The sequence below is a fragment of the Esox lucius genome, chromosome 12 (genome assembly GCF_011004845.1).
Source record: "Esox lucius isolate fEsoLuc1 chromosome 12, fEsoLuc1.pri, whole genome shotgun sequence".
Classification (NCBI taxonomy): domain Eukaryota; kingdom Metazoa; phylum Chordata; class Actinopteri; order Esociformes; family Esocidae; genus Esox; species Esox lucius.
In genome coordinates this window covers 35,695,401-35,709,200 of record NC_047580.1, presented here as the reverse complement: position 1 = coordinate 35,709,200, position 13,800 = coordinate 35,695,401, and the positions used below count along the sequence as shown (strand labels likewise).

General features: G+C 43.8%; 2 protein-coding genes across 4 annotated transcripts in view; both read right to left on the bottom strand.

The window, feature by feature from the left end:
• The window catches only part of LOC105006798 (RNA-binding protein 10), a 22,773-nt gene extending 16,271 nt beyond the window's left edge, over positions 1–6,502 (bottom strand). The window contains exons 1-5 of one of the 3 annotated variants that reach the window (XM_013136219.4): positions 6,384–6,502; positions 5,295–5,475; positions 4,109–4,970; positions 3,181–3,435; positions 3,027–3,102 (exon numbers count right to left, since the gene is read on the bottom strand). In XM_013136219.4, coding sequence (XP_012991673.3) covers positions 3,027–3,102; positions 3,181–3,435; positions 4,109–4,970; positions 5,295–5,311 — 1,210 coding nt within the window. In that variant the 5' untranslated portion in view covers positions 5,312–5,475; positions 6,384–6,502. The remainder of the gene's footprint in view (positions 1–3,026; positions 3,103–3,180; positions 3,436–4,108; positions 4,971–5,294; positions 5,476–6,383) is intronic. The other 2 variants (XM_013136218.4, XM_013136220.4) reach the window with 2 other exon arrangements.
• Positions 6,503–7,485: 983 nt separating this feature from the next.
• On the bottom strand, positions 7,486–13,285 carry LOC105006799 (rho-related GTP-binding protein RhoA-A). Its single transcript, XM_010865483.5, has 5 exons — positions 13,185–13,285; positions 12,395–12,550; positions 11,357–11,477; positions 10,720–10,850; positions 7,486–10,629 (listed from the first exon to the last, which is right to left on the bottom strand). Exons 2-5 carry the CDS (start codon positions 12,548–12,550, stop codon positions 10,456–10,458), a joined length of 582 nt encoding a protein of 193 aa, XP_010863785.1. The 5' UTR covers positions 13,185–13,285; the 3' UTR covers positions 7,486–10,455.
• Positions 13,286–13,800: the final 515 nt, after the last annotated feature.

The following is a 13,800-nucleotide window of genomic DNA, read 5'->3' as shown; positions in this document are numbered from 1 at the left end:
GAATCAGAAAGAGGTAAAGAGAGGAAGACAGAGAGGAAGACAGAGAGGAAGACAGAGAGGAAGAGAGCTTGTCAACAGTGTGTGATGAGTTTGACCATAATGACAGCGCATCATGCCAGTAGTTAAGTCAGGTGACACAAGCAGACAAAAGCTGGTTGTAACATGTCATGTCCCGGTTATGACCATGTTAAGTTAAACAGGACAGTCTATAACTATAGAAGATGTAAGGGTTATACAGGATAGTCTACCTGACTAGACTATAACTATAGACAATATGGGTTAATCAAAATGGTCTATAAACTATTGAAGGGGTTAAACAGGCGGGTATATATAATGATAGACTATGGTCTATATAACTATACACTGCGTAAGGGTTAAACAGGCAGGGATATATAATTAGACAATGGTCTATATAACTACACACCATGTAAGGGTTAAACAGGCAGGGATATATAATTATAGAATATGGTCTATATAATAATAAACTATGGAAGGGTTAAACAGGCAGGGATATATAATTAGACAATGGTCTATATAACTACATACCATGTAAGGGTTAAACAGACCAGTCTATATAATTATAGAATATGGTCTATATAATAATAAACTATGGAAGGGTTAAACAGGCAGGTGTATATAATTATAGACTATGGTCTATATAAATATACACTATGTAAGGGTTAATCAGGCGGGTCTATATAATTATAGACTATGGTCTATATGCATTTAGGTCTGGAAATATTTGGACACTGCCCCAATTTTCATAATTTTGGCTCTGTACGCCGTCACAATGGATTTGAAATGAAACAAGATGCAAGTGAAGTGCAGACTTTCATCTTGAATTCACGGGGTTGAACAAAAATATTGTTTGAAACGTTTAGGAATTGCAACAGTTTTCATCCACAGTCCCCTTATTTCAGGGGCACAAATGTAATTGGACAAATGAACACAATCATAAATACAATTTTCGTTTTTAATACTTTGTCAAGAATCCTTTGCAGGCAATGACTGACTGAATTCTAGACCACATGGACATCACCAAACGCTGGGTTTACTCCTTTGGAATGCCTTGCCAGGCCTTTACTGCAGCTGTCTTAAGGTGTTGTTTGTTTGTGGGTCTTTCCGCCTTAAGTTCTGTCTATAGCCAGGGAAATGCATGCTTGATCGGGTTGAGATCAGGTGATTGACTCGGCCATTGCAGAATATTACACTTCTTTGCCTTAAAAACTCTTGGGTTGTTTTTGCAGTATGTTTTGGGTCATTGTCCATCTGTACAATGAAGCGCTGTCCAATCAACTTTGCAGAATTTGGCTGAATCTGAGCAGACAATATATATCCCTATACACTTCAGAATTCATCTGGCTGCTTCTGTCTTGTCACATCATCAATAAACACTAGTGACCCAGGGCCATTGGAAGCCATGCATGCCCATGCCATCACACTGCCTCCACTGTATTTTACAGATGGAGTGGTGTGCTTCGGATCATGAGCCATTCCAAGCCTTCTCCATACTTTTTCTTCCTATCATTCTGGTACAGGTTGATCTTAGTTTTATCTGTCCAAATAATGCTGTTCTGTTTTATTTAACTGTAACTTGAATATATTTTGGTAAACAGCCCAAATAACAAAACTTGTGTCAGTGTCCAATTCTTTCCGGACATACCACTACGTAAGGTTTAAACAGGCCGGTCTATATAATTATGGACTATGGTCTATATAATTATAGACTATGGTCTATATAACTATAGACTATGGTCTATATAACTATACACTTTGTAAGGGTTAAACAGGCCAGTCTATATAATTATAGACTATGGTCTATATAATTATAGACTATGGTCTATATAACTATACACTTTGTAAGGGTTAAACAGGCCAGTCTATATAATTATAGACTATGGTCTATTTAACTATACACTTTGTAAGGGTTAAACAGGCCAGTCTATATAATTATAGACTATGTCTATTTAACTATACACCATGTAAGGGTTAAACAGGTCGGTCTATATAATTACAGGTTTAAACAGGTCGGTCCATATAACTACAGGTTTAAACAGGTCGGTCCATATAACTACAGGTTTAAACAGGTCGGTCCATATAACTACAGGTTTAAACAGGTCGGTCCATATAACTACAGGTTTAAACAGGTCGGTCCATATAACTACAGGTTTAAACAGGTCGGTCCATATAACTACAGGTTTAAACAGGTCGGTCCATATAACTACAGGTTTAAACAGGTCGGTCTATATAACTACAGGTTTAAACAGGTCGGTCTATATAACTACAGGTTTAAACAGGTCGGTCTATATAACTACAGGTTTAAACAGGTCAGTCTATATAACTACAGGTTTAAACAGGTCGGTCCATATAACTACAGGTTTAAACAGGTCGGTCCATATAACTACAGGTTTAAACAGGTCAGTCTATATAACTACAGGTTTAAACAGGTCAGTCTATATAACTACAGGTTTAAACAGGTCAGTCTATATAACTACAGGTTTAAACAGGTCAGTCTATATAACTACAGGTTTAAACAGGTCAGTCTATATAACTACAGGTTTAAACAGGTCGGTCTATATAACTACAGGTTTAAACAGGTCAGTCCATATAACTACAGGTTTAAACAGGTCAGTCTATATAACTACAGGTTCAAACAGGTCGGTCTATATAACTACAGGTTTGAACAGGTCGGTCCATATAACTACAGGTTTAAACAGGTCAGTCTATATAACTACAGGTTCAAACAGGTCGGTCCATATAACTTCAGGTTCAAACAGGTCGGTCTATATAACTACAGGTTTAAACAGGACGGTCTATATAACTATTGACTGTTGAAGGATTAAACAGGCAGATCCATGTAAGGGCGGTCAGGTGGGAAATTACTGGGAGGAAAAGGAGCTCAGACAACATGTGGTATATGGAGGGTTACAACCTGACGTGAGAGAAAGAGAGTGAGATATTGCAGCCTAAGGATATGATCAGGAGAAAGAAGAGAGATGGGCAGAGCTCCGGTTTATCAGTCTCACCTGAAGATTTATTCCTCATCAGACGGATCAGAACCTCGGTCGGGTCAATCCCCTGGTCCTGGAGCTGGGCGCGGATCTACACACATATTGAAGTCAATATCAACATTGACACGCCAAAATAAACCAAATGCAACAATCTGGACAGCGAACGCACCCCCACCTCGTTGGCGGTTGCGTTCGGCGGCAGCATGCGTAACATGATGATGTTGGAGGGCCGCTGGTTCTGCTCCAGAGCGTCTGTTCTGTAATCCAACAGGTCCCTCTGGTCAGGCTCCTCTAACACAGACAACGGGGCCTCTGGAACCCCAGGAACGGGCCCGAGGACCCCCGCTAGGAGAGCCGGGACCCTGCTTCCTCTACCCCCTCCCCCAACGCCACGATCGTCACCTGGACCCCCTATGGATGAACCCTGTGAACATGACATGACATCACTGATACTAGAATCCCCGTTGACATGACATCACTGATACTAGAATCCCCGTTGACATGACATCACTGATACTAGAATCCCCGTTGACATGACATCACTGATACTAGAATCCCCGTTGACATGACATCACTGATACTAGAATCCCCGTTGACATGACATCACTGATACATTGCTGTGGGGTAAAGTTTGAACAGGTAAGACTGACCCTAACAGCCTGGGTCACTCTTACCTGTTCACAAGCTACGTCTGGTTCTGTGAGTCTGAATCTACAACGTGGGTCTAGTCTGCAGCCCAATAAGCATGTTTTGGAAAATTACCGGCATATTGTAAGGCCGTGAATCATGTGTGCGTGTTGAACTGTAGGGGCGTACCGAACAGTTGGATTACACCGTGTACCAATGCATCCCTACTAAACAAGCACACACACTTGAACATATTGCTGTAGTTTTTCATTGCTTCCTACTTGACCAAGGCCCATTCAAATGATACAAGAAAGAAAGGCATTGTGCCAGAGAACTACAGCACTTCCATGAAGGACATAGTTGCGATTTCTTAAATGGACACGCCCACAATGCCGTCAAGCAACTACGTTCTATGCAGCTTTCGGCTCGGCACATAATCATTGTGTGAATGCCCCATTAGAGATTCGCACCTTTCTCTTTCCTGATACTCCTCCTCGGGGGAACTGCTCGTCTACTCCTCCTCGGGGGAACTGCTCGTCTACTCCTCCTAGGGCGAACCGTTCGTCGCCTCCCCCTCGGGGGAACCGTTCGTCGCCTCCCCCTCGGGGGAACCGTTCGTCGCCTCCCCCTCGGGGGAACCGCTCCTCTCCTCCCCCTCGGGGGAACCGCTCCTCTCCTCCCCCTCGGGGGAACCGCTCCTCTCCTCCCCCTCGGGGGAACCGCTCCTCTTCTCCTCCTCGGGGGAACTGCTCCTCCCCTCCAGGAAACGGCTCCTCCTCTCCTCCTCCCCGTCTTGCAGTGCTGTAGTCCTCCTGTGCAGAGGGGGCGAAACCTCTGCCTCTACTTCCTCTTCCCATCCTCCCCCAATCTCCCTCTCTCCCCCCAGGGTGAGTGGTGTGGTTCTCAGGGTAACCTCTCCCTCCTCCCCCTCCCAACCCGTCCCTGGTCTCTGAGCCGGGTCTGAAGCTCTGGAAGTCCCTCCCGGATCCTTCGCCCTGCCTCTCTTCTCTGTGCAGCCTGGGGAGGGATACCTCTGGCTGGGGTAATGTCAGGGAGCGAGGGGGGCATGGCAGCGGGAACCCTTTACCCCCCCGCCGCGGACTGCCCCATTCCCCTCGACCTCCACCTCTCAGCCGGAACCCTGGCCTGTTGTCATGGAGACGGGCCGGGAACTCCCGGACACCCACGGGTTGGTCACCCCGGCCAGCGCCAGCGGGGTGGTGGTATCCTGTCCCGTCCTCGCCCTCCTCCTGTCGGTAGTCTGTGTCCCGGTAGTCATGGTCGGAGGAACTGTTGTTGCCATAGCGACCCATGCGGTCTCCCCTGCCCCCCCTTCAGAGACAGAGGGAAATCTATTCAGATCTTTATGTAAATACAGACTATTCCTATTTTGGTTCTTACACCGTAGTTCCTATTCATATTGCTGTTTTAATACTGACTATGCTTACAGTTGATTTAATATCCTATATTCCTATTGTTTTTACCATAATAATTGCATGTGTATATATGACTCTGCTTTGGCAGCAAAGGCTGGTTATTGACACCCTCAAAGCATTTTGAATGAGAGACAGAAAGAGGGACAGGATTTTCCGACGGTATGGATGGAACCACAATACGAGTTAAAGCTCAGAAAAGACAAAATGAAAATTCACTCACCTTCGGTCATAATCCATTACTCTTTGCCGTCTGTTCTGCTCGCTCTTCTCTCCTTTGCTCTCTCACTCTCTCCGTCTGTCACTCCATCCGTGGGAGCATTAGCACTCTGAGAGCACCGAAGTCATAATGTTACTTTATCTACGTCAGAGGTGGAGGTCAGTCAGTGTGCACCAGATTCCACCTACCGGCAGTAAATGAGGCCAATTACAGTCTCTAGCTGTGGGCTCCTACAGGGCTACAAGGCAGGTCCTCCGTGGGAACTAAATTACTAAAAGCCCATTAAATAATGCACGTATTTAAACACAGACCTCTAAGATAGCAAGTGACGGTTATCAGCCACAGACAGGGTCATTCAAGACTGGCGATAGGAACAGTAGACGTGTATACAAACCACGCATAAATGTTGGCAAGGCAGATGATCTCTACACAGGGGATCTCTTCGGTAGTAGCTATACTGCACTGCTGCTAAAACGTCAAAGAGGCAGTTAAGTGCAGTGCGCATTTTAAATAGAGTACCGTATTGTTGTTACTGTATGCTTTTTTAGGTCACGGATGCTGTAATATGACGGGATAGATCAGGCTTCTGCAGCAGCTACAGTACGGTACTAGACAAGATAACCTACTTGTCCACTCCAAACACCTTGAAGAATGACACACCCACCCAAGGTGATGTGAGACCCCAAGGATCGAACACTTACAGACCAAACTTTTATCTCTGCTGTCATTATAGTGAAAATGTTCTCGTTAAGTGCTGATAACCTGGCATCGACGTAAAAGGGCGTCACTGTACCCACTGACCCTCTCTGGAAGACCGACAGTCGACACGGGAAACTACGACCGAATAAACAGTGCACCGCAAACTGCCCGCATGCAAAGATGCAGGCACGTTCTGCAGCTAAATAGTTTGGATTGATGGCAAACCATCTACAATTAACTTCATTTATAGTGATGGTCAGTTATGGTCAACTTCAAGTGCTTAGCCAATGTAAACACAATTAGATTCAGGGCCACTACTATAACCGTTTGGAGACAATATCGACAATGCAGATGATAAACTCGACATTATTATGCAGAACATAAACATCTTACCTTCTTCGTGTTTCAGTAAATGTTTTATGTCTAATGATTTTCGAATACATGGGTTTGCTAGCCAGCTTGCTACATTAGCAGGTATGGACTGAGGGTCGGTAGTGTTGGTTCGGTTTCACAAATTCTATTTGCAAAATGGCTACATTTACCAGAAAGGCGGAGCTTATGGTTGATTCGACTATGTGATTGGTGTATTCGTCGCAGACAAAACTTTCTCCGGGAATATGATTGGACTGCTGTGAATCATTCAAGGTAGAACTACTGTACTGAATTAAACCGACCAGGCCCAGTGGACATGACATCAATATGGATAACATCTCGAATGACTGAGGAACTTTCAGTTCATCTGACTGTATAGTTCGACTGTAGACTGCTATTCAACGTTCTGTCAATTTAGGGACTGCTAAACAATATTGCATTTGTAATACCAAACATTTGTATTAGAAAATAATACACTAATAACTATTATCTACATGAAATGTGTATTATTTACAATATTATTGCTAAAAATTCCTAGTCACAAATGTTTTTTAAACCTGGTCAAGGCGACACCTCATGACATGGTTATAAACCTTGACAACTATTAAAGACCGAATAAATGACCAAGAAATCTGAATAGCCTAAAAACACCTTTATTTTGAAAAGCTTTCAGAAATGCCAAGATGTCAGACAGTACAAAAAGATAACAGACAATTGCCCCACCCTCCCCAACTGACAGCCACACCCCCAAGCACAGCCCCATCCTAACCTTACAGTAAGCAAGGTAAAACAGTGTAAAATACTGAAGCTATTGTTAAGGTATAATTTACTTTTAGTAAAAGAATTTTAAAGAAAACATAAGTAATAGCTGATAACGACAGGACAGTGAAGATTTGAACACAATGTTAAAAGTACAGTATTAGGAAATGTAATCATGATAAAACAACAACAGTGATCATAATACAAGGAGTAATGAATGGATTAAGTAGACAATGGAAACCAGTGAAAGGCCCGGTTACCCGACACAGAGAAACCAGTGAAAGGCCCGGTTACCCGACACAGAGAAACCAGTGAAAGGCCCGGTTACCCGACACAGAGAAACCAGTGAAAGGCCCGGTTACCCGACACAGAGAAACCAGTGAAAGGCCCGGTTACCCGACACAGAGAAACCAGTGAAAGGCCCGGTTACCCGACACAGAGAAACCAGTGAAAGGCCCGGTTACCCGACACAGAGAAACCAGTGAAAGGCCCGGTTACCCGACACAGAGAAACCAGTGAAAGGCCCGGTTACCCGACACAGAGAAACCAGTGAAAGGCCCGGTTACCCGACACAGAGAAACCAGTGAAAGGCCCGGTTACCCGACACAGAGAAACCAGTGAAAGGCCCGGTTACCCGACACAGAGAAACCAGTGAAAGGCCCGGTTACCCGACACAGAGAAACCAGTGAAAGGCCCGGTTACCCGACACAGAGAAACCAGTGAAAGGCCCGGTTACCCGACACAGAGAAACCAGTGAAAGGCCCGGTTACCCGACACAGAGAAACCAGTGAAAGGCCCGGTTACCCGACACAGAGAAACCAGTGAAAGGCCCGGTTACCCGACACAGAGAAACCAGTGAAAGGCCCGGTTACCCGACACAGAGAAACCAGTGAAAGGCCCGGTTACCCGACACAGAGAAACCAGTGAAAGGCCCGGTTACCCGACACAGAGAAACCAGTGAAAGGCCCGGTTACCCGACACAGAGAAACCAGTGAAAGGCCCGGTTACCCGACACAGAGAAACCAGTGAAAGGCCCGGTTACCCGACACAGAGAAACCAGTGAAAGGCCCGGTTACCCGACACAGAGAAACCAGTGAAAGGCCCGGTTACCCGACACAGAGAAACCAGTGAAAGGCCCGGTTACCCGACACAGAGAAACCAGTGAAAGGCCCGGTTACCCGACACAGAGAAACCAGTGAAAGGCCCGGTTACCCGACACAGAGAAACCAGTGAAAGGCCCGGTTACCCGACACAGAGAAACCAGTGAAAGGCCCGGTTACCCGACACAGAGAAACCAGTGAAAGGCCCGGTTACCCGACACAGAGAAACCAGTGAAAGGCCCGGTTACCCGACACAGAGAAACCAGTGAAAGGCCCGGTTACCCGACACAGATAAAACTACAGACTGTGCTGTGCAGTAAAACACTGGTCACTTGTCAGCCAGTACTAGGATTAATCTGTGTTCGGGAAAGTATCCCAAAAATGCCAATCACCTTTAAATAACCTTTAAATAAACCCATTTGTTTTAGAGTAGTGGGATGTAGCCACCACTGACAGTAAATCAAGTTTCAATTGCTTCTCCGTTCCTAATTCTTTCACCGCCACCCCCCCCCCCCCATCCCTCTCGTGTCCCTCTCACCCCTCCTCTCACTGATTACCCCAGACAACGCTTTGTAACAGACAACAACTCATAACACACACACACACAGATCACAACACACAGCATAACACACAGCTTGTTACAGACAAATAGTACACTAAAATGCTTCAAAATGAATTCCCTTGTAGATCTTTTGGTGTGACAACCATTGAGAGTCCATTCAGTTGTGAAATATTTGGCATAATTGCACGTTTTTTTTAATTAAACTATTTCTTCTAAAGTACGTTGATACTGTTGTACACATTTGTTTGTGTGAAAACAGACCCCACTACAAAGTGAAATAAAAATGCCAGGAAGAAAGGGTGAACAACCCATTTCAAAGAGAAAATAGAACATTCAACTACACACAAAAAATAACATTGATTTAACATGCAATTTTGTGCAGCAGGTTCACGCAAAATCTTCTCAACATTATTGGTAAACAGACTCACTGTCTGATTGCAGCTGCTAACTTGTACGACAGTACGTTGAATGCACGTTGTTATTTTATGGTTTCTATAAATTATAGGATCTCCATGGTGATGACCCATTTGGCAGACATAAGTGTGTCTGGCAGGTTCCTGAACACACAACCAGTCCCTACATGCTCATAGTACACAGAAACATAGAACAAGACCAGCGCAAACATACATGTAGGCACACATGCGTAAAACACGCAGAAGTTTTCTGTCCAGTCACTGGACAGGATTTAACAGGTAGAAATAGAATTAACGAAACAGCATTGATTATTTTATTCATTCTACTCCTACGCAGGTGATCCTATCCGAGACGCAAATTCCAGAGAGACGGCCTTTAAAAAACGAGGTCTGAAGGCAGTGGACAGGAAAAACAAGGAGGAGAGGAAGTCCATCCAGTACTTAATCCATTCGTACCCCATAAGCCTCATGACACAGTTCCTTATCAGAGCGACGCTACACACGTTTCCCAAACAGACCTCTAGGCACTGCTTAAGCCCCCCCCCCTCCCCACCCGCCCATGTCGGTGCCTAATGAACAACATGACCCTCACGGGAGTGACCCGCACCGAACTGTCTGCTCTTCTATTACATACCTATTCAACATTACCTTTTTGATAATGTACTGCGCAGTTGGGAAAGGCTCACCAGGAAGCCCGGCTGGATATGACAAAATTTGACTAACTTCACAGAGGATTCCCATCCAATTCTTCAGGATCTGGCGGCTGGAAAAATTAACCCTTTCTGTTCCTGACCCCTGATTAGTTGATATTGGCACCCTACTCCCCTGACAGTGGATCTACCGGTCGTAGGAATGGCACTGCACCGGGTGTAGCCTGTCAATATGGCACAAAGCCCTTTACAAGGGCTTCTAAACAAAGTTGCCCAGTGACGCAGGTCTGAGATCAGTTTTAAGCCCGCCTCCCCTTAAAAGGGATGGCGCGAGAGATCTAATCTATTTGCTCAGAGTAAGATGAACTCACAGATGTCATTTTATCTCCGAGTGCAGTTTTTGAAAGAAGTTGCCCGAGGTTATTACGAACCTTTGCTAACTAGCGTTAGCCCGCTAACTGGAAGTCTGTGGGATCAGAGATCTTTAGCTCGATTCGCTAAATCGTCCCACAGACTTCCAGTCGTTGCCAAAATCTCGCACTATCCCTTTGATGACTAGAATGACATTTTGGGAGGCCAGACCAGCCCAGGGACGACCTCTCCGCGGGTCTATAGGAGTGTACACGCATTCTTCTTGCCACGTTTCTTGGCCTGCAGAGCCGCCCGGGTGGCCATCTCAAAGACCTCCCTGACTCCATCCTTGGTCTTGGCTGAGCACTCCTGGTAGCCATAGGCACTGATCCTGTTGGCCATGTCTCGGCCCTCCTCTGACTTCACTGGCTCCTGCAGAGACAGAGTACAGACATGTTGAAAAAGTTGTTTAGGGAGTCAGAGAAGAGTTGACCTGGCCATCACACACACACACACACACACCTGTTTCATCTTGGCCAGCTCCCTGCGTGTGTGTTCATCATTCCTCAGGTCCTTCTTGTTGCCAACGAGGATGATGGGAACATTGGGACAGAAGTGCTTCACCTCTGGAGTCCACTTCTCTGGAATGTTCTCTGCAAGACAGAGTGACATGTTCTATTGTATTAGTGACGTGTGTCATGATCAAACAACTGTGTGTCTGTTGTCAGGTAAGTCTGAATCAAGCTATAAGTACATCGTCACATTCAGTGTGTGTGTGTGTAGTGTTTCCTCTAAGACATTTTACAGCAAAGGTTGCTAGTTTAGGTGGTGGAGGTGCAACCGTTTCCTGAGTTCTTAACAGAGCTGGACAATTACAGTGTCAATTTTTATACTGCATTCACAATAAAAAAGCCATCAGAAAAACCATTTATTAATTATGGTTGAATATTTTGTTTTATCAGTGGCTTTCTGCATTTATCAGAGTGCTGTGAGTAAGCCTGGTTTAGAAAGAGTCCAAGTAAGCAGCAATATTAGAGATTTTCTTTTTCAACAAGCAAAAAACAATCCCATTCTCGTGACCCCATTTTGAAATAACACCATCCCATAATAATCACACGTGTGCATGTTTCCACACCCACTGTGCCTGCATGTATGTTACCTAAACTGTCTGGGCTGTCCACAGAGAAACACATGAGGATGACATCAGTATCAGGGTACGACAGAGGCCTTAATCTGTCATAGTCCTCCTGCCCTGCTGTGTCCCACAACGCCAGTTCCACCTGGGGGAGAGGAGAGGAAACATTAGATATGACATCCATGAGAGGAGAACTTAGATATGACATCCATGAGAGGAGAACTTAGATATGACATCCATGAGAGGAGACATTAGATATGACATCCATGAGAGGAAACATTAGATATGACATCCATGAGAGGAAACATTAGATATGACATCCATGAGAGGAGAACTTAGATATGACATCCATGAGAGGAAACATTAGAAATGACATCCATGAGAGGAAACATTAGAAATGACATCCATGAGAGGAAACATTAGAAATGACATCCATGAGAGGAAACATTAGAAATGACATCCATGAGAGGAAACATTAGAAATGACATCCATGAGAGGAAACATTAGATATGACATCCATGAGAGGAAACATTAGAAATGACATCCATGAGAGGAAACATTAGAAATGACATCCATGAGAGGAAACATTAGATATGACATCCATGAGAGGAAACATTAGATATGACATCCATGAGAGGAAACATTAGATATGACATCCATGAGAGGAAACATTAGATATGACATCCATTTGCTGAAACTGCCCTCTTGTATGAGCCATTTAGCAGACGCTGTCATGTATCTCATAATCACAAGAACACATTTGTAGGTATGAGAGAGGCTGGACACCAACCCTCTGAGTACATCCTCGTTACCTTCTGTTCCTGGATCTTCCACATGTTCTCTCTAAATTGTTGAAAACGGGCAACTCACTGTACAAGACCATTTGTCCAGCTTACATATCAGAGAATATTGTGTGAAACCATTTGTCAATGTATTAGATACTTTTCAAATATGTAAATATGGGTCAAGGGTAAGGACCTACTGAGGCTGGTTTGAAATCCGGCTAAGAAAATACAAACATGGTCAGTTTGGTTCGGAACTGGAGATCTACCTAAAACCTACTTGTTTGCCATCGACCTCGATGTCCGCCACATAGTTCTCAAACACGGTGGGCACGTAGACCTCTGGGAACTGGTCTTTACTGAAGACGATCAGCAGGCATGTCTTCCCACAGGCTCCATCTCCCACAATCACCAGCTTCTTCCTTATAGCAGCCATCTACAGGAGACAGACATAAAACCATAGATGGAGACAAAGAGCGAGATGGACAGAAATGTTTCAGTTCAGCCCGCATCAATAGATCTCAGCTTAGAGGAGGAACAGATCAAGACAAGCATCGTTATTCCGCATTGCTTTTAGACATGTATTATTGGAATACAATGCACCATTTCACATGTCCACAGAAGCACACATATAAGGATACATGTTTTAGCTAGCAAAGTGCTACCGAAGTCTTGCAACGAATGTTAATATTACAGAACGTTAGCTGACATCTGTTAGCTTGCTAATTTGGAAGAGGTTAAACTAAACCCTAGGTACAAAACTCGCCACGAACCGATATCAGATACGTACATTACTAATGTTAATATTATCGTATGTATCAATTTATTGTATTTATTACAGTTGCCAATGTAGCTAGCTTATGACTACATGCTACCTACTCCAGCTTGCTAACATTAGCTAAGTAAGCTAGCTGGTGTTTGCTTGTCAACATATGAGTTCAGTTTGTTGTTTTAAAGTCCTGGCTATAGATTTCATACGTATCTCAGTTACATATAATCATACATGTAGTTAAATCATGCAGCTGTAATGGATAATCAGGTTACAAATTAATAGATTTGTTATCTATTACCGTTCTGTTAGCTGTGTTTCGGTTGTCGCCGCTTCACTTCTCTTCCGGTCCGACCTGAAATCCCCGCCCACTTTGGCCTGCCACGCACTGGCAGTATAGAAAAAGAGAACTAGACCGGGCTAGGCCTAAATCTCTGTTTTAGAATAGTCCTCAAATCAGTGAAAATATATTCTAAATAAAAACCTGAAATAAAATCACCAAAACAACCCAACAGTTTCTTTAACCTTAGCGAAACAAAAATAAGATCCCCTTGAATCAAATAAAGAATAGAAATAAAAAAAATGTAACCAGTGTTATCTTAAAGAAATTAAAATTTTAATAAAGTTGTGAATAAAGAACAATACAGTTAACTATAACAAGACCCCACCCATTTTTGTATTATTATTTTTAATATTCACAAAAATAGTATGTATTTCATTATGGCTTTATAACAGTCTCATGGAGCATTATTCTCTCTGTAGATGTTCAAATGAAACATTACGTTACATTGCAGATGTATACAGCCCTTAGATTTTTACAGGGGTAGATCCGATCGTTGGTTCTCAACATTAATCTACACATAAAACGGGTGCATAGGTGTAACAGTATTTCTGTTTTCAAAACAGTTCTCAGGTCA

Bases quoted from the DNA above. Each gene is read 5' to 3' on its own strand.
- LOC105006799 (XM_010865483.5), bottom strand. From the start codon at position 12,550: ATGGCTGCTATAAGGAAGAAGCTGGTGATTGTGGGAGATGGAGCCTGT. The intron at 11,478-12,394 runs GTAGGTTTTAGG...CCTCTCCCCCAG, and splicing joins TCGAGGTCGATGGCAAACAA to GTGGAACTGGCGTTGTGGGA. The intron at 10,630-10,719 runs GTGTGTGTGTGT...CTGTCTCTGCAG, and splicing joins AGCTGGCCAAGATGAAACAG to GAGCCAGTGAAGTCAGAGGA.